At 35.0% G+C, this 21,168-nt stretch overlaps 1 protein-coding gene across 2 annotated transcripts in view; it reads right to left on the minus strand.

The window, feature by feature from the left end:
* Positions 1-21,168, minus strand: part of LOC136031313 (cyclin-dependent kinase 17-like) — a 50,328-nt gene that overhangs the window by 26,306 nt on the left and 2,854 nt on the right. For both annotated transcript variants that reach the window (XM_065710780.1, XM_065710779.1), the window contains exons 2-7: positions 20,098-20,238; positions 15,560-15,652; positions 12,415-12,539; positions 9,236-9,421; positions 3,027-3,177; positions 703-824 (exon numbers count right to left, since the gene is read on the minus strand). In XM_065710780.1, coding sequence (XP_065566852.1) covers positions 703-824; positions 3,027-3,177; positions 9,236-9,421; positions 12,415-12,539; positions 15,560-15,652; positions 20,098-20,218 — 798 coding nt within the window. In that variant the 5' untranslated portion in view covers positions 20,219-20,238. The remainder of the gene's footprint in view (positions 1-702; positions 825-3,026; positions 3,178-9,235; positions 9,422-12,414; positions 12,540-15,559; positions 15,653-20,097; positions 20,239-21,168) is intronic.

A 21,168-nucleotide genomic window follows, 5' to 3' on the forward strand; every position in this document is an offset into this window, starting at 1 on the left:
CCTCCATGGAAGTGCCAAGTTTCGGCTTCAGTGTTTTACATATAGTACCGTCAATCAGACATGTGTACAGGGGAACAGATTATCTGGCGAAATTCCTCCCACGAAAAAAAAATTGCCTCTTTTTTACAATTCCCCCAAACAATTAGCTCAATTGCAATTTACCTCTTTTTCTGTGATTTTCTCGAATTGCCTACCCCCAGCAACGCCCTCCCCCTAATTTGCCACCCATATTCTTGCGCATATACCTATCGATGATACTTTCTATATAGTTCTTTACTATTATAATTATTCAGCTTTAAAAACAACACCGTTGCATTTTTCCAGCTTGATTTTTTTTTTAGCACGTCAGTTTGGAATGCTTAAGACGGTATAACTGATATTATTAATCATATTCATAATTTAAACAAAAAAAAAACACTAGACAAAAATTCCAAATTTAATCCCATCATGTAAAGAGCCAACATTAAAAGAATATCATTAAGAAGATAACTATGCATCTACATATACAACTAGTTCTCCCCTTCCCCCTTCTACATCTCACGATTTTCAGATAATGCATCATTTAACACACTTCTTACATACTACTTTGACTATACTACCTCCACCATTTTCCTCCCTATATTCCCATATTCGAGCCGAGAGATATAACATAAAATACCGGTGTAAAATGATAATAGAAATTTACTCAAAAAATATTCTCACCTTAACATTGCTCATACTTAAGACATTTCCACAGTCTTCCATATATTGTTTTAAGTCCTTATCTAAGTACTCAAAAACTAAGGTCAATGATTTTTCTGTGTGGACAATATCGTGCAATGTAACTGAAAGACAAATAAAAACTAATAACATGAAGTCAAGAAAAGGTCGCAAGAGAATTAAGTTCTAATGTGTGTCTATGCTTTCCCACAATCTATTAAAAAACTTGAACAAGTCGTCTATTTGCCAAGTCAATTAATTCATACTTACTTACTCTCACGTTCCTTACTTGGCTCACGTTCGAGCCTTGTCCAGGCCCATCGTGGCATCCAGAATTTGCCGACAAGCGTCCCTCCATCGTTCTCTTTCAAGTTTGACTGGCTCGATCAACTGAATCCATTGTCTATTCCAGCGATGCCCGTGCTTCTTGAAACCTCCCATTGGCTCGAGGTCGGCTCTAGCTATCGATAACCATGTCTTTTTCTGTCCTCCGGGCTTCTTCTTCCAATGCGTAATGGGCTGGCATTTCAAGCACTGTTTGCTGAACGACTTATACGGTCGGCGCAGTGTATGCCCGAACCATCGTAGATGTCTCGCTTTGACAACATCTGAGACAAGTGGTATATCACCACATCTTTTTCTGATGACAACATTAGAGATGAAGTCAGAGAGACGCAGGCTAAGAATACAGCGCAGACACTTGTGGAGGAAGACATTCAGGTCATTAGCTTCCCCAGCTCTGAGAGGCCACGTTTCGCAACCATAAAGAAGTACAGAGAGAACCAACGCGTTATATATCCGGAGCTTTGTTCGAAGGGAGATTTCATTTCGTAACCAGAGACACTTCCGAAGCTGAATGAATGCTGCCCAGGCTGCGGAGATGCGGCTTTGAATTTCATTTAGAGCTTCGCCCTTGGGATTTATTAGGGAACCTAGATATTTGAAATTCTGGACCTCCTCGATTGGGACGCCATTTAATGTGATCGGAGTTTCATCTAGCCCAGAGGTGCGGATTGATTTTGTTTTCGATTGGCTAATCTTTAGTCCGGTAGCAAGGGATCTAGCAGCAATGTTAATTAATTCATACAGCAAACAATGGATAAGAGATACAAAATATGAACGGGGAATGGAAAAGCGACAGTATTTCATGGAAAACACTAGTTTAACTACTACATTTGTATTCAGAAAGAAATATTTTATTGTAAATTAGAATGGGCACAATGATCCCCAATCAAATTCATCTACTACATTAAACTACTACATTTCAACAAAGAAATATTTTATTATGAATTAGAATGGGCACAATGATCATTTCGCAAAATTCATTTCGCATTTTGAACCAAAATTAGGGCTGGTATCTTATTCACAGACATTTTAATCTCAAGCGGTATCATTTTTTCCTTCTTAAGGTTATTGCATTATAAAATTGTAACATCTAATAATAAGCTTCAAGCATAACGAAATACTCTACTGAACAAAAAAAAAACATTTTTAGTAGCAAAAATAAACTTTGAAGGCCCTAAAATAAATTGAAACGTTGAATCAAAAACCTGACATACCATATCAGGTTTATAAAAGTGAATGACATAAAATATAATCAATTCCATAAAATTGATTGAATCAAAGAACAGGTATATTCAGCGTGCAAAAAAAAAATTCTGTGGTTATGCTTTCTCAAAAATTGAGAAGATCAATGTTTAGCAGCGATCTTTGCTTTAGAGATCAGCCGGTGAATTTGAAAATTAAGCAAAAAACTAGACTTGTGCAGCCTCTTCAATTAAACCAAATTCAATAATGAAGTCATTGTTGACTACTGATTATGATGTAAAGCTAATCAATTACTGATATTGAAAGAAGGTGGCCAGTCACAGATCAGAGTAATGTAATTAGAGAAAATTAGAGGAAACAGCAAGTTATCGACAATCCCAATTCACCAATAGTAAATTAAACCCGTCTCTATTCGATCTTTATAAATGGTTTAGGTTTAAAGTTTAGCAACTTTTCAACATTAGGTCTAGGTTAATTTAATTGTTCATATTTACTTTCAATTTTTGTTTTCATTCCAATATGATGTTTCAGAATTTCTTAGAATACCAATAAAGATGTCAATTTCTTACTCGCTCCTTTGGGCAAGAAGAATATGGGTCACCTAGGTTAAAAACCAAGACAGACAAAACAATTATCCGCAAATTTACTAATAGTAGCTTAGCTCAATTTTTTATATCCAAATACACATATTTCGGATTTTCACGACGAGCAGGCACAATTTCAGGGAATTTTCAGGGCAGAAATACAAAAAGGGAAAAGAATAAAGAAATAAAAATCACCTATATTGGCGTGTTTGAGCTCCTTGAGAAGTGACACTTCTCGAATGGCAGTACAGGGGGCGCCTTCATCGTGTTCCAAGCGAATTTCTTTTAATGCTACGATAGTGTCAGTCAAACGTGATTTTCCCTTATAGACTGTTGCATACGTTCCCTGTAATCAAATATACCTAACAACGTATTGAACAGAACCAGGCTAAACATACGAGAGCACATAATAACCATAAGAGAATGTCATATTCAAAACCGCATCCAGCGGGGGAGGGAGGTTAAGGGGGTTGGAACATCCCCCCCCCCAAAAAAAAAATGTCAGGACGACTCGTAAAAACGTAAAAAAATAATATAAACAGATTTTGATGTGTTTTTTAAGCTTTTCTTTTATGTCTCCCGGGAAAAAATCCTCTTGTAACCCCCTCCCCCGATAAAAAAAAATACTGGATACAACCCTTATCATATTATAGATTCCACATCGTTTCAGGGACTTTCCGCCATGAGCAATTCAATGGGATAGTCGAAATCGCTGCATCTTCTTTGTTTACTAAAATCAAAAATGTACTGCAATCATTAAATCACATATACCTAGAGGGGTCGCTAGCCAAAATGTTTGGAAGGAGGAGGGCAATATATTTTGCAGACTTAATGGTCATTTTTAGCGACTATTTTTCATTAATAATCAAAATAATAACTAATTGTTTCCTACCCTAAAACCCCGGAAATAATTAGTTCTATTATTGTATTACTCTAAAAAGCATATTAGTAATCCAGCAAGGATGCTTTCAACGGTATTGATTGGTAAATCCTTGGATAGCGGCAAAAACTGGCAGAGTTGAACTAATTGTACGGTTTATTAGTAGTGAATTGCTATCACAGTAGCCTAGCGGTTTTTATTAACTAATTTATGAAAACCCGCACCTCTGCTCAACCATTCTCAATGGAGAATTAAAAATTTTAATAACAATACAGGTAAAAGTCCAGATAATAGCAAAAAAAGACAAAACTTAAAAACAAACACGAAAATAAAAGAGATCATGCCCTTTTTTCACCGTTGTTTGAGAGCTATAGTGTTTGTTTAATTTTCTACTAATAAATAATAAACCTCAAGTCTTGATCTCGTCTTTCCTGATTAATTAATCTTACATTCAGGTACGACCGTAAAACGGGAGGTAGGGGGAGCATGAATTTCTAGAACACTCATACTCCTAGTTTGGTTTCACCATTCCCTAAATGGTCCGTAACAAGAGTCGAAAGGGGTACATGTTTCTTTGCATTACATAAGAGGTGCAAATGAGACATATTACACTTTTTCCGAATTTCGTTCATGGTTCTTTCAGGGAGTGGGCCAGAATGATCACAAGGCTATCTTAAGTTAAAACCAGGCAAGACATAACCAGCAAGAACTTCCAAGTTTGAAATCCCTGCTAGTTGAAAAATCAGACGCAAGTTTGGACACTTTTTAATCTTGTGATACAATTTTATTTTTTAAACCCACTTTTTGGTTAGTAGTTCGTAGTGCTGAGTTAAAATACTAATAGCTTGACAATGGAGTACGAAAACAAAATTGCTTTCCTCTTGTAGATTCCAGTACATAAAGTTTCTAGGATGTTTAATAGAATTCCGTAAGATTCGTCCACGATGAAAATCTAGAAGCACCAAGATTTAGCTCACATTGGTTTTGGGTTTAGAGCCAGTAGGTTTTAAATTTATATAAAATGAAGATTTAGTCAATAAGGTTTTGGTCTATACTTTAATGCTCTATACCTTATAACTTAGAGCAAACAGTTTCACTCTCACTCTAAAGAATGCAGAAGTAGATGAGGAGAAATATGAAGATACTTTCTTTATACTAGGAGAAGAGTAGTGGGTTAGTAGGCACAAGTTCGGGCCTACTACTGGTAATTTCAGTCACCATCAAGCCACTGGCCGTCTCGCGTAGTGTCTGACCACAAAACAGGATATTTTGTAGAATACATTACCGAGTTCGGATTGAAACCAATAATGGCTGCCGGACTCACACCAGGGGTCAATTCCTACCGTGGCAAAAGAAAAGACCCTCTGATGAGCAATCCAATGTGAGATAAAAAAAAGTTTTATTTCTAGTAGGGGGACTCAAGATTAGGTGACACTTGCTACTGATTACTGGCGAATGGCGGGGGGACTTTTACACTCTCTTTTGGAGGAGGATTGTTGCCTGCTCATACCAGTTTGAAGCTGACGGGTGGAGTTTTTGGGATGGGGCAAAACACTGGTGGAGAGCATTTTTTACTCCTTCCCATAAGAATCCATGGTACTTGTATGATACACCCCCCCCCCCCACTCAAGAAGTGAAGTTAAGTTGATCCTAATAAAATATACTTAAGTATGATAAAAATATAATACTTCAAAAACAAATTTGGGCTATATATTTGCACATTAGGAGGGGGGAGGGGTAAAGTACAGTGGGTCTGCAAGCAAAATGTGATAGCTACAATTATTCTGATATTAGGAACTAAAAATTGTTTCCTGACTTCACACTATCCGAATACTTTGCCCACCCCCACCCCTCATAATGTGCAAATATATAGCCCAAGTTATATATTTACCATATACTCTACCACTTCTCTTTGTCTTTTCTCACGCTTAATTGAAAGAAACTAGCGACAAAAACCGGTTTACAGTGCGTCAATGCATGAACAACTTGAGCGGTAGGAGTATATCATACAAGTACCAAGTCCATATTTGTGTGAACTTCGACTTTGAACAAATTTTTCCCCCAAAATATGAAGCCTTCCAAGATTGGCATCTGTTTGCACGTCTACTATGGATGACCACTGGTTTTTACGATTAATTTACCAAGCGCTTTCCAATTTTACGTTTATCGTGTAAATTAATATGAAGTATTCATAATGAAACAAAGGGTGGTAGGAGTGGGAGTAAATGAGATTTAAGTCCAGCAATTCCAAAACAAAATAAACGATAAGAATTTTTTTCTCTGTCTAACTCTCTCTCTCACTGTAATACATTTTTTAAGTTTAAACAATGAAGGAAACCTTAAGCTTCAAATTAAAGGAGCCATTTCCCCTAACATCTCCAATGAAGGAGGTTTAAAACCAGTTTTTATGCCTTGTATTGCTTCTATAACAAGGTTAAAAATTTTGAAGTATAAGCCAAACTGAAAGTTTGTTAAAAGAACCATAGTTAGCATTATACACGATTGTTAATGAACCTAAGCAAAAACAGAAGAAGAGGGAAAAAAAAGTCATTCCCATTCCACTTATTTTTTATTTTTTTCTAGAATAGACCCTAATAAAAAACGAATCAAAATTTTTTTAATGTAATATTTTATATTTATCTATTTAGAAAAACTGGGAAAATTTACATTGATTTATAAAACTGCGATAAACTTTGAACTCACTCCACTATTTTTCAATAAGAAATAATTAGTTTTAGCCAATAAAATAATCCAGAGATCCAATACTTCTGATTTTAATCCCATGTGCTAATAAAAAACAGCCTCAATCTTCAGTAAAATTAATCCGCTAACAAGGAGCACACAATTCATTTTCAAAGAGATAACCTTAGTGATTCTTAAAATTCCATAAGTTACTAATCGTTTTTTTATGGCACTTGGTATTAACCAAGTGACATATAGCAGTCGCCAATTCTGTCGGTCTGTCGGTCCCGGTTTTGCTACTTTAGGCACTTCCAGGTAAGCTAGGACGATGAAATTTGGCAAGCGTATCAGGGACCAGACCAGATTAAATTAGAAATAGTCGTTTTCCCGATTTGACCATCTGGGGGGGAGTGGGGGCCCGGTTAATTCGCAAAAAATAGAAAAAATGAAGTATTTTTAACTTATCAGCGGGTATTTGGATCTTAATGAAATTTAATGCTTGGAATGATATTGTGTCTTAGAGCTTTTATTTTAAATCGCGACCGGATCTGATGACATTGGGGGGAGTTGGAGGGAGAAAACCTAAAGTCCCGGTTCTGCTACTTTAGGCACTTCCAGGTAAGCTAGGACGATGAAATTTGGCAAGCGTATCAGGGACCGGACCAGATTAAATTAGAAATAGTCGTTTTCCCGATTTGACCATCTGGGGGGGGGATTAGGGGCCGGTTAATTCGGAAAAATAGAAAAAATGAAGTATTTTTAACTTATGAGCGGGTGATTGGATCTTAATGAAATTTGATGTTTGGAATGATATTGTGTCTCAGAGCTCTTATTTTAAATCCCGACTGGGTCTGATGACATTGGGGGGAGTTGGAGGGGGGAAACCTAAAATCTTGGAAAACACTTAGAGTAGAGGGATCGGGATGAAACTTGATGGGAAAAATAAGCGCAAGTCCTAGATACATGATTGACATGATCGGAACTTATTTGCTCTCTTAGGGGTAGTTGGGGGGGGGGGGAGTAAGTCTTAAAAATTAGAAAAATGAGGTATTTTCAACTTACGAACGGGTGATCGGATCTCAATGAAATTTGATGTTTAGAAGGATATCGTGTCTTAGAGCTCTTATTTTAAATCCCGACCGGATCAAACGTAATTGGGGGGGGGGGGGCAGTTGGGGGGACCGGAAATCTTAGAAAATACTTAAAGCGGTGAAATCAGGATGAAACTGGATGGGAAGAATAGAAACCTGTCTAAGATAGGTGACTGACATAACTGGACCGGATCTGCTCTCTTTGGTGGAATTGAGAGGGGGGAGGTAATTTTGAAAATTGAGGTATTTGTAACTTACGAAAGGGTGACCAGATCTTAATGAAATTTGATATTTAGAAGGATCTTGTGCTATAAAGTTCTAATTTCAAATTCCGACCAGATCCTGTGACATTCGGGGGAGTTGGAAGGGCGGATCCGCTCTCTTTGGGGGAGTGGGGGCGAGGGTTAATTCTGAAAGATTATAAAAATGAGGTATTTCATTAGGTTCTTTAGGATTCTTTAGGTTCTGACCTTCTCACAAGTACCAAATGAGCTCTTGGCTCTTGGCTCTTCCAACCTCGTACCATATGAGCTCTCTGCTCTTCCGACCTCGTCACAAGTGCCATATGAGCTCTTAGCTCTTGTTTTTATTGTAAAACCAAAAATCATTTCACACCCCCCCCCCCTTATATTTTTAGATCTTCGTCTAGATTTAGAAAAATACACTTTTTAGGCATATTAACTAAAAATACAATTTTATATTTGTATTAAAAAAAATTGAAAAACAATAAAACTGCCACCCCTATGTTTTAATGAATATGGATTTGAGAATTGAAAACGAAACAGAATAAGGTATGCCAAAAAAATGGCTTATATACATGAATATAAATAAACCTTTCATGAGTTCGTCAAAATCCAAGACCATGGGTGTTCTGGCACGGTTGATCTTATATGGAAGGAACCCATAACGTCAATAATCACTGCATACAAAAAGGTGCGCAGAATTACAATAAATGGAGTAATAAACCCATACAAAAAGCATACATTTTGATCGCTACCTAGTTGAGCTTTTTCTGGAATTTCTGGCTATCACTTCACCATTAAACACAAATCAAGAAGGTCAACCTTGACACTACTCGAAAAATCAGTTAGATTTTCTTGGAAATGCAAAAAGACTAGTTTGACAACAAACTTGGCAGAGAGTCAATGGGACGAAAAAAATTTCACGAGGAAAATAAAAAGGAAAAAAATTCACTGTTTCTGTGACGTGCTCGTTATCCATTGCGTAGTGTTGGATCTTTTAGGGGTGAATTAAAATGTTTACTGAATGAAATAAAAATCCTCGAAAAAAAGCCACTTCTTATCAGTTTTTTTTCATTATCCAAGTCTTTATTCCATATTCTACTTCTGTGCATTGATATATATATATATATATATATATATTTAAGCGTTAGAATTTCGTTCGTCAATTTTCTTTATCAGTTTGATCTTCTATATAGAGAAGAGCGCATGTTGCTATTGCGCATCGAATTATTAAGATAGATAAGAATTTTTTGTTCAGAGACAGCGAAAAACTAATAAGCTCGTATCTTAACAATTATATTTTTGAACGTGTAATGCATATATTAATAAAAACAATCAGTAACTAGCACGATTTTTGGTAACAATTTGTTATTATTATTTTGGTTTTGGTTTTTAGTTAATCCAAAATTACTTAAACAAAAAACGACGGCAACTCTTCGGTCAACGTTAGTTTTTTCGTCATAAAAAAGTAATATTCAGAATCTAGAATAGCATTACAAAAAGCCATACCTCTCCTAGCTTGTCTAGTTTAGTGTAGGTTTCCATTCTACCAAAACCTATTTCTGCCAGAGATTGTCTCCGCCTTGTGCGCGTTAAATTACCATCCAAAATTGGGCTGATTCGCTCAAAATCCTCTAGGAAAGACTCAGGTATTCTTAAATCTGCAGGCAAAGACAGTCTTTTGGTTATGTCTTGCTGTAAGAAAAGTAATTAATGAGAAGGAATTAATGGCTCTGGGACAAATTATTTGTCATGAAATTTATGCAAGCCCCAAAAACTTCAGAAATGTTTAAAATTGGCTCGTTAACTAAACGCTGTTTTCATATTGGTGATTGGCTCCAAGTTAGCAACAAGATCAATTATATAAGTAGTTTATGACAAAATGAGAGGGAGGGGGGCATATATGCTAGTGCCACTTATCTCGTCAGGGGTAATTTCAACTCTTTACAATAGCTTTATTCTCTTAGATTTGGAAACTTTACCTAATCTATTTTCATTTGAAAATATTCTGCAGGATATTAATGAATGTATAATTTTGTATATTCGCTTCACCTCTAAGAGATTATTTAATTTTCATACATAACATAGATAGCGTTATAGTTACAGTAATTTAGATTATCAATTTCCCCTCTTATACAATTAGCCTAATGTATGACTGCAAGTAAAAATAAAAAAGCTTCACAGAGCACTGAAATGAAGATCAAATATAAAAAGAAGAAAGATAAAGTTTTTAAATAAATGTGTTTGCAATACTTGATAGTCATTTTCAGAAGCACATTAATCTTCCCAAAACCGGATTATTTGGGCTTATTGACAAGAAAAAAACAAAAAAACTATCACCAAAGAGGGAGGATTGTTAGACGTACTGCACGGTTTTAGCAGACAAAGCAGAAATGGATTAAGAATGTTGACAAATCAGATAAAATACATACTGCTAGAGTTTTAAGTTATTGGAGTTAAAAAAAAAACGAAAAAAAAAAACGATAGGTATGTCCAACCAAGCATGGATTTCACAGCTTTCAATGAAACAGGGTTTTCATCTTCACGAGAATGAATTTTTTTGGTTTTGGCCAGTTAACTTCCATAGTATTTTGTTGATTGTTTTATCTTTTCAAATGTAAAGAATGCAATGTATTTACGGTAAATCAAATTAGGCGGGTTTTTAAGGACCTAATCTTAGTTATTTGTTTTGCTAATAATTTATATCTTTAGACGAAAAAACTCTAAAAAAAAGGTTCAATAATTGGCAAGCTTTTTGAATTGTGTATAGAAGATCCTTTCGATTATTTGAAACTTCCTCTTAATGAAATAGGTTTCAAACAGAAATAGGGTGGGATCATGCTCATGCAACTTTGATGGATCAAGATTTACTGGATACCCGATAGATCTTTACACAGACCCCTAGACCTTTAAATAGACCTTTACACATTTTCAACTGATGAAAAAAGGAACCTTTGACAATATTTCCCATGCTTCTGCTCGAAATAGTGGTAGGATAACCCTTTCTGGGGTTATAGTGCTCAGATCTCGACATTCAGGGTTTACTATAAAAAATGTTTCATATGCTTCTGGTGCTTAATCCTAATCCAGTTTCTGTTGGTCATGGATAAAGACAAGGTTGAATTTCATCTTTTATGTTTTAATTCATGTCTGTTGGAGTATTTTCGGTCTATATCTACAACCCTAAACTCTATCAAGCGGGTTGTGTCTTTTATTGCATATGCTTTCGATACTATTTTATTTAGTCGTTATAAAGCTAGTCCAATTGAGAACTTTAAGTCTCTTTCTAATCTCTTTAAAAGTCTTTCTATTACCGTTAAAAAAATTGCATATTTTCCGGTTAATGTTAATGACCGAGTTAAATTAATTTGTGACAGAAATATTCCATCTCCAGTTTTGATGCTCTTGTTTACACTAGGTTGTCTTATGGTGCTTCAGCTCGAGATACAAAGACGATGCTAGTTTTACATATTCAAAAAAAGATTAGAAAAGCATTTGGTTGTCTCAATACTCAATATTCCATCTCAAGTTTTGATGCTCTTGTTTCCGTTAGGTTGTCTTATGGTGCTTCAGCTCGAGATACAAAGACGATGCTAGTTTTACATATTCAAAAAAAGATTAGAAAGGCATTTGGTTCAGTAATACGGATTCGTGGCATTTATTGTCGTAGTACTTCCACCTCCTTTTGTTCTTGATTTTAAATTCCCGCCTTTTTTGAATTCAAGGATGTTATTTTAAATATTGTAAATGTGTACTTAGCTCTCTAATTCTTTCAGCAACATTGGACTAACCTCGAGCTTTAAATTATTGTGGAATTAGAAATAGCCAAGATTAAAATTAATAAATTTTGACATAAATGTGAAAATATTGTTTCTATTCATAACCTTTTCCCTTTTTCCAGAATGCAATAAAAGCTTGAGATCGTTCGTTTTTAATTATTATTGTTGATATATTTTCAATTTGGTTGTTTACAGATGCATTTAATTTTTTTTTTCGTAAATCCTTAGTTTATTTGATTACTTGGAGTATTTTTTGTTATTTTATTTACTTATTTTCTGTACTCCTCAATTTTAAGGAAAGTAAATCAAAAGAAAATATAAAAACTCCGATCTTACTCCTCAGGCTGGTTTTTTGCAAAAATCTTCGTTCTGCTCTTATCAGTTGTCTAAGGACTTAGATTAAAATAACATCTAAGTCCTCGGTTCAACGTCCTACTGGGAAGAAAAATTTAAACTTTTGAATGAACGGAAAATAGTATCCCTTATTCGACTTTAATATAAAGCACTTTTGAATGAGATCAGTGAGCTCTAAAATTTTAGTACTTTGATTAAGCAAAAACCGAAAATTTTAATGGATGGTGTAAGATGAGAAAAGTACGATCTTATCAGCAAAAAACGAACATATTGTTAATTCCCCAGAATTTATTTTTTATTAGTCAATAATAGAAGAAGGTTAAAAGAACAAATTATAGATTTATCATTTTGGCATATCAAATTCAATTTCAACATTTACGGCAAATCAAAAGATTGTTGTCAATATTTACAGACAAGCTAGGAAGCGGCCGTAGTCCCATCCCTCAATAAACTGAAAGGATAATATTTATATCCCTCAGTAAATATATTTCGGTTAATGCAAATGTCCAAAGTCCAAATGTCCAAATGTCCAACTTTACAGTGCTTCTTTCTTACCTCACTGACATGCCGATGCTTCTGCCGGAGTCTCACTGGAGAAATAATATCAATATCAGAAGCCAGAGATAGATCTTCGGACTCTCCATCAGAGCCTATACGAGGATTGTCACTCACTAGACTGCCTACAAAATTAAAAAACAGCATAAAACAATTATTAAAAAACATGACAGTATAGTAATCAGATACAAAGTCGAAATTAGTAGACAAATATCAAAAGACGTTATGGCTTAATTCGTTGACACATAATTCCGCAAAAAAAGCGTGTGAGTATACAAATTTGATAGAGCTTATGTTACAGTAACAAGAAACACGAAAAGTGGTGATCTTGCTCATGATCAGCTTAAAAACATACTTTATGTGGTAAAAGTTTCTTGCCATTTTTATATTAACAATCTTAAGCAACAAAGATAATTTCTTAATTAAGAAAACAGCTTATTTCCTTGTGCATTTCATTCTGAATAACCTTGGCACAGTTCGTTCTTTCTGGAACTCTGAGAGCAGTTTTTCTACGTGAATAGTTGTCAAAAATAAACTTAAAACGAAACTTTTATAAATGAATCTACAGCTGAAACTAGGACCCACTGACTGTCCTACTGTAATTTCTTTCTAAACTCGTAAGGTTTCAAAGATTACTTGAAGATTCAAATTAGGCTAACAATTTGCCTATAATCCTAGAAACCACTTCTAAGAACCAGAAAACAAAGCTACAATCCAGAAAAAACAGACTCTAAGCAAAACTATTTTGTTTCGACACTAAGCTTACTCCCTTAAAAGGTGTCTTACCGGTCAAGACGGGGTGGAGGTAGAATCTTGAAAACATTTTTTCGGCCCCTAATTTGTATTTTAGATATAAGTCTGGCAGCTTCAGTAGCCTAAGACAACAAAACAACATTTCTCAAAAAATTTCTGTTTCTTGTTGGAAAACGAAACAAAAACCAGGAGCGCTGACATTAGCTACTGCGTCTTCTTTGTTCAGTCCACTAATCATACTGCTTTCATATAACGTCGTAAGAATATTATGTGGTAAAATAGCCAGAAACAGTTGGAGCACCAATAGAGAATACGCTCTGTCAAACACTGCTACAAGACAAAATCGTATTTTCGTGCCGACAGCTGTTCTTTGGTATGAACATGAGAGGCACCTTTCGAGAGAATTTATAAAGAAAGGAACAGATTTTTAAATTATGGAATTCCAGAAACTCAATACAACCAACGGAAATATTTTCAGCCACTTCGGACAACTCAGGAAGTATAGCAATCAAGCATTATTACAGACTTTACAGCGATCCAGTATGTTTTGTGATACTTGCAGGAGTGCTAGTAATAACCGTTTATAACGTATGTCTAATTCTAGCCAGCTTCTGGAATTTATAATTCAAGCAAGTTGAAACAAGATCTTATCACTAAAACCTTTTCGGCGGTGCCAGACTGGCACCAGACAGGCGGTGCTGATCCTCCTCTATCCCAACTTATTCAAAGCCTCCCTCTTTACACCCTCCCAGAAAGTTCCCATTTTCTTTAAATCTTCATTTATGACATCCCCCCCAATGAGAACAATCTGCTTTTCCAATAATATTTCTAGCTGCAGTCTTAACTTTCTTCCCTAAGACACCATCAGCAACTTCAAAAATTGTTTTAAATTTTGGCTCCATAAATGGATATATCTGACACTAATGAATCCAATTAGGTATTTTGTCATTTTTGCGCAAGTTATAGCAGCAGGATTATCTTAAAATAAATTTTTACCAAGGAAACATATACCTAAAGGTTTAAGCTTATAATATTTCCCAAGCTTAAAAAGATCAGGTTATATAAAGAATTGAATATTAGCATGATGCAAATCGTAAAATTTCAAGATTTAAAAAAATTATGGAAGGAGGGAATATAGGACATTAAGGAAAAATCATGTGATCTTAAGATTAAAAAACTAAGATAGAACGTTCCGAATAGTATTACCATTACGTATATAAGAGGCGGCGGGAGATACAAATAGAGAGAGAAGAGTGGAAAGGGGGAGATGAAAAGTGGAGGAAGAGATTGCGGGAGAAGATGGTGGAAAGACTTTGTGAAGAGGTTAAAATAAGCACTATCAAAACTTCAAGACTGGCAAATGCCTAACTGTGTGAATATTTTGACAAAATACACTACCATAGGGAATATAGGGTTTCACATAAAAAACAGAGAGTAAAATTTCAGAGCGCATAATATCCATCGACAGAACAAAATAGAAAACAAGACAAGCCCGAGAATGAAACAAAACTTTTAACAGGTTTCCAAAAAAGAACTAAGCACTAAGACTTTAATATAATGAAAGATTATTTGAAACCTTAAAAGTGTTTCAACATGTGTAAGCATCCAGGAGAGGAACAAAAACAACAGTCACATGCAAACCATTCCCGTATGATATTATCAAATACAATAAAACGTGACAAATTATACAGATGAACAGCCAACATAACAAAAAAAAAGCGTAGTAGTATAAGGGATTATTAAAGATTTTCAAGCAAATGTTGGTGTCATTGTGAGAGCCTTACACTTTGAGCTTCAAAACACACGGCTGTTAACATCAACTGACAAATACACCGATTTTATGTGACAAAATTGCAGGACAACACATGAAAGTGTATTTATAGACCCGAGTATCCGGAATTTAAGTACTTTGACACATGCTCCCAAAGTAATACCTTGATTGCATCTCACCAATCTTAGCGATATATCCCTCATATATCTACCTCTTGTGTTTAAATGTGAAAATCAACTTTATCCAGTATTTCAAGAAATTGGAGTAAAAAATAAATAAATAATGTGGTTGCTAGTATTTTGAATAAACTAAATTCACTTTTTCGCATTTTTTTTCGTAATATTCTCGCTTTTATTCTTGAACGTTTATGAAATTTTTGAGGCTTCCCAATAACCCTTGAAATTAAAAAATGATATCTTTCTGATTTCGTGAATGCAGGAAAAACTGGAATTTTATGAGAAAAGCGAGTAAATCAGCACCCGAAATCTCTGTCAATTGATTTTGAAACTAATACAGCCAAAATTAATAAAACCAATAGAAGCCTTAAACCAAGAGTTTTAAAAGTTTACTTTATTACTTAACTTTTAAACTTTCAAAAGCATAATACATCAGATATCATACCTGAAGACCTGTGACTAGAACTTTCCAGAATTCTTGAATGTGACCGCGTTAGCCTTTTGCCGTTTTTAGTGAACACAGAGCCAGTTCGATTTCCTAGAAAATAAGCAAATAAAATGTACAAAACCTTAATAGCAAAAGAAGAATCAATGCTGGGGTAAAAAAAAATGACATAAATGGTTTACAAGAAATTTCCTTTTTAAACAACTGTAGAAATTTCCTTTTTCCACTTTAATGATGTTTATCAAAAGATAAAGCAAAGAATAGAAAAGCAACGTAGAATGATGAAAGTCCTCCCATAATACCCAGGAAAAATTGTCTAAGCACAGTTTTGTTTTCATACAGACAATTAAGCTCAGTGGGATAATCTCCTACAATTGAAATGGTTGACTCCTTGGATTACTCTTGGTACAATCACTTCAGTCCAGGGAAATAATTATGTTCTAGAAAACTGGGCGTTATTATAAGTTGCAAAATATTCTTTCAAATACCTCTACTTTGCCATAATACATTCCCTGCACCAGATATATGATATATATCTAAAAAGCTTCCAACCTAACAAAGATGCAAGACATTTTTCTTTTTGCTTCTTTTCTATGTAATCTCCATGAAACTCCACACACTTTTCCCAGCAATGTTACCATCTCTTTAAACCATTAAAATAGTACAAGGCGTTCTTCCCCACAAAACAATTGTTCGCGAAGGAGCCCGTCTCCTCATTTGACGGAAATCTCTTTCTTCTGCACGGAATTTTTACCTGAGGGAACAGAAAGGACGGTAAAGCAGTTCAAACAGTTTTTTGTATACTTCTTGCCATGGCAACTGCTGAGGTGTGAGACTTTTCAAATGTTTCTTTATCTCCAAATATGGCCGTTTTTTTCGCAATTTCTGCCTTCAGCTTGTCACGCAATTATGCGTAGTATGGTCTTGTAAAGGTTTTTCTATCCTGAAGTTATTCAATTAAAATAACTCCACAACTATCCTAAAAATAGTGACCATTACTTCCCAAGCGAAATTTTTTTTTGCCGGTATTCCGTTTGCAGTCCACTGTTTTTGACTGCATTTTTTTTTCAAGTTTATAATTGTGTAACCATGTTTCATCAACAGTAATTAATCAGCGACAAAGTCAGATTTATTGCGCCCTAACTGTGCCAAAAACATTGAAAATGAAGTAAATGCGGCACCCAACGCGTAGATTTAACACCAAATAAAGGGGGAAAAGGTTTTATATGTACAAACAAAGTAAAAAACAGAAAATTACATTTTGAAGGTAAAGGAATTTAGGATAAGTTATGGTCCTCAGTTAGGTTAAATCCTGCTTGCAGTTTATTATCTTTAGATTTTGTAATCCTTAATGAATATACAACACTAAGTTCTGATTGTACATTTCTAAGATTTTCCTCACTGTTAAGTATATTCTGTATTTTAAATAATAATTCACTTTTTTGATTAGTTCATATTAAATGACATAGTCTGTACCAAAGTTACAATAAACTTCCAAGAGGTTTTCTTAATCTATGAGTATAAACTTCAGCTGATTACATCAAAGCCCACAGGCTGAACTCCTACTGATGGTAAAGTTTTCAAGCATTTTCTTTTTATTCATAAGCAGCACAGTTTGTGGAAACCAGTGTGCTGTAACTTCTTTAGGGAGGCAAGGGAATAGAAAAATTAAAAAAAACACAAAATATTTTTCAAGAAGAAAGCAGCTATGGATTTCTAGAATGGGGACTTGCCCTTCAATAGCCACTAGGACTAAATGTAGAATTCATGTCATACACAAACTTGAAAAAAACTCTTCAATTTTATTAATTTGGTCCTAAGATTGTTTTGCAGTTGCTGGTACAATAAAACTAGTTGACTGCGCTCTTGGTCAAACAAGTAATATTCTTTACAATCCAGAAAGTTCGCAAATTTTGCTGTTTCTGTGAGTTACTATGCCAAAGAAACCCATCTTAGGGAGGTTAAACTTACCCCAAGTATGGGGTAAATCCGACTCCCCTAGGTAAATCCTACACTTGTAGAGACAAAAATTATGTCACCCTAGTATATGATAGTGGATATTTTTCTATGTACAGAAATACCATGCAAAACAAAAATTCTCGTTAATACTTTTCATGTACCACAGAGGAATGCAGGTTTTCTGCTTACCACAGGGTAATTCCAACGATGTCAGTCTTACCCTGAGAATGGCATTTTTCTAATTTTTATTGTAAACACGAAAAAGGTAACACCATACTTCTAATAACAGGGACAAATTGCAATTTCAACTGGTATCAGATAAAAAAATATATTTTTTAAGTTGAAAGTAAGGGATTTAAAAAAAAGAAGAGTAATTTCAATTAATATCAGAGGGAGTCAAGAAAACACACGTTTGATCCCCTGCATGCCCTAGTGTGCTTCTTGTACAGGATGATGACGTGCCAAATTTGGAATGACCGTAGAGTGAAGGGACCAGCTCCAGAAAACTCCAATGGTCCAGCAAAGATGTATTCTTCAACTTCTTCAATTTTATCTTTTTGGGGCCAGTCATATGAATAGTTGACTAGGCTCAGACAGTGAAGATATTTTATGCAAACAAGATTTCCGTCAGGAAAATCAAGCATCCTTTCAATACACAAGCCTTGTTGATCACGTTGCTATCGTATGCTACAACATAGTACTCATTTAGCTCTTTTACTCCTCTTCTTTATTATCACTGCCAACTGTGTAACAGATGTCCCTCTGGTCAATTTTGGAACCCAGTGAGACGTCAGTCTTCTCTGGAAATATCATCTTTCTTGTCTTTTTCAATTTTTACTTGAGCACATTCTCTTTTATTTTCTCGTTTTTGTTCTCGAGCTTTTTGTTTTTCTCTTTCAATATTTGTTCAAACCCTCTCAAAGCCTCTACAGATGTGATTACTTCGACCTCCCTAGCAATTGTCTGCCTATCGGATGTCCCGGGTGCTGAGGTATCAAGAGAAGGGCACTGGGCTGAGAAGTCCAAGAGAAATTCTTCAAATGACTTCTCAAACTCATAAATCTTTTTGAACTAACTGACATTGAACTGATTAGTTGCAGTACTCCCTGTGTTTGTTGCTCTTGTTAAATTCCGAGTCTCTGATGTCTTAGTCTCAAAATATTGTTTTAACTTGGCTGGATCAAACTTCGCCTTCTCAATCATGTTGCAGTTGATACATGCTGGAATAGCGAAATCATAAATTCCTGTTGTTTAAAATGATTTTTTAATCAGTGAAGGGGTAAGGTGAGTCTGGCAGATCTGACAAAGTTTTCACGAGTCCTTCTTTGGAAAGACGTCGCTTGGGTGTGCTCGTTGCCAGTTCACAAGATTCCGCTCATAGGATGATTTTAGCCCTTTGAAAATAATCATGTCAAGGGGCGTTAGAACATAGGATGCATGGTTTGGCAACTTCAGGATAGTAACATTCTTTTCTGAAGCAAGCTCTACAAGTGCCAAGAAAAACTGGGAGCCAAGACCATCAGGAATAAGAAGGGCTTTTTCTTTCACCTGAGGCAAGAAAACATCTTTAAACCAGCTATAGAATCCTTTCTTAGCAGCTGAAAAACATGCATCTTGATAGCCTTTAACGGGTAGCCATAAACTCCAGTTTTATTGTTCCCAAGAGGATTACAAGTAGTAGCAGTTTCTCATCTGATGCGTTAATATATGTGGAAACAGGTGTGTTATCACGCCCATTGCCACCAGTTCGCCGCTTTGCTAGTGATCCTTTTGCACCAGCGATTTTAATGCTATCAGGAACGTGACAAAACAAAGTTTCGTCCAAGTTGTACCAACATTCTGGTTTGTCTAAGATGTTAAGCTCTTCTGCTGTTTTTTGTGGCAGGTCATAAAAACCTAGAATTATAAAAGGGTCTACTGATTGCACAGCCCTCAGGATTTTCAAGTTGCTCAGGTTTCTTAAGCAATATGTTGTCTCTTTCCTTAAATTCAAATCACTAGTCTTCACCTGGCCAATTCTTTGTGAAGTGAGTACACACTCTGTTCTCACTTATATAAGTTCCACTTTGTCAAGGAACTGTTCTTTGGTAATCCCCATGCCCCACTTTCCCATGACCTTCAGCAAATTTGCCATACTCTGCTCAACATAATTGGGTAGTTCCAGAAGTTTCCTGAGAGTAATAGCAGGCAAGTTGTTAATTGCCTGCTGTTACTTCTTTGTCTAATCAATTAGTATGTTGTAAATTATGTATAGTATGTATTGTTAAGCATTGTAAATAGTTGATAAAGACACTGAAAAGAAGGCAAGAATTGCCAAAACCTAGCAACTTGTATACAAGGGGTAAACCCGACCTCTCTGTCGGAATTTACCCCATATGAAGTAAATTCGACCCCAAGGCATATTGCAGAATTTTTCTGCAATATCTCTTAAAATTTGCTACCTATATACATATACCCAATCAATATATATATATATATATATATATATATATATATATATATATATATATATATATATATATATATATATATATATATATATATATATACATTTACATTTTCTAACTGAACAAGCATACCATTTTCTTTGTATTCTCCATTTTCTTCTAAAGTAAGGTGTTCTGCAAGGGCTGATAATGAGCCATCTAAACTGATTCTGAATGTTTGAGAAAGGCGTCGCTTAATCTTCTTTAAGCTCATTCTTATTCCATGATGTAAACCTAAAAATAAAAATGATAAACTACAGGAAAACTCAAAACCACCTTTTTTTTAACTAGGATTAGTCAGCCAAAACAGTCGAGGTGCATGAAAATCACTGGAAATGTTAGAGAAAAGCCATAGAGCTAGGCATTTTTTTACAGAGGAGAGATGTTACAAATGCCCCACCTCCCAGTGTATATGCTGAACGCTAGAAGAAAGTTGGCCCTAGGACCCCTCTGCATCTGTTGTAAATTTTTTATACAACACAAAGTGAGGTTAAGACAAAAAAAAAATGATTGAATCAAAGTTGTTCTAATAACAAAAAAGTAGAGAATGATTGTATACAATATTTTTATGTGGTTTCTCTATCAATTGAAAATGGTCTTGCAAAATCCTGTAGCTTGTGTCTATTTTGTGGCTTATGCTCATAGGAGGCTTAAATTACAAAAAGGTTGCACTTAATAGAGAAATATTACACAAAACAAGTTGAAAAGCAAATACAAGAATGAATTTCTACATTTGGCCCATTTTTATAAGGCATTGAAAGAAAAGTTAAAATGAGATGTTTATATTAATATATACTTGTTGAATAACAAACAATGATTTCTAGGGAAGCTTTCAAGAAGATTAATTTACTCGAAGAAGGCAAACTAAGAAACCCAACCCTTATTAACATGAAATATGTTAAAAATTTCAAGGCTTTTTTTTAAATTTTGAGCTTCATCTAATTAAAGGGTCCAATTTTGATGGAATCTCCACTACATACACTGAAGCAATTTCAGCTGCATTTTTTTCTACAGTGATTTTGAGATGCATCCAGTTAAAGGGATCAATTATTTTATGGTACATCCTAAATAAATTTTGTAGTAATTCCTTTAATAAGAGCATATTAGCAGTGTACTCCAAATTGATTCAAATTCAAAGGCATTGGATAAACTAGGATATTTATT

Source organism: Artemia franciscana, chromosome 9 (assembly GCF_032884065.1).
Source record: "Artemia franciscana chromosome 9, ASM3288406v1, whole genome shotgun sequence".
In the NCBI taxonomy this organism is placed as follows: Eukaryota; Metazoa; Arthropoda; class Branchiopoda; order Anostraca; family Artemiidae; genus Artemia; species Artemia franciscana.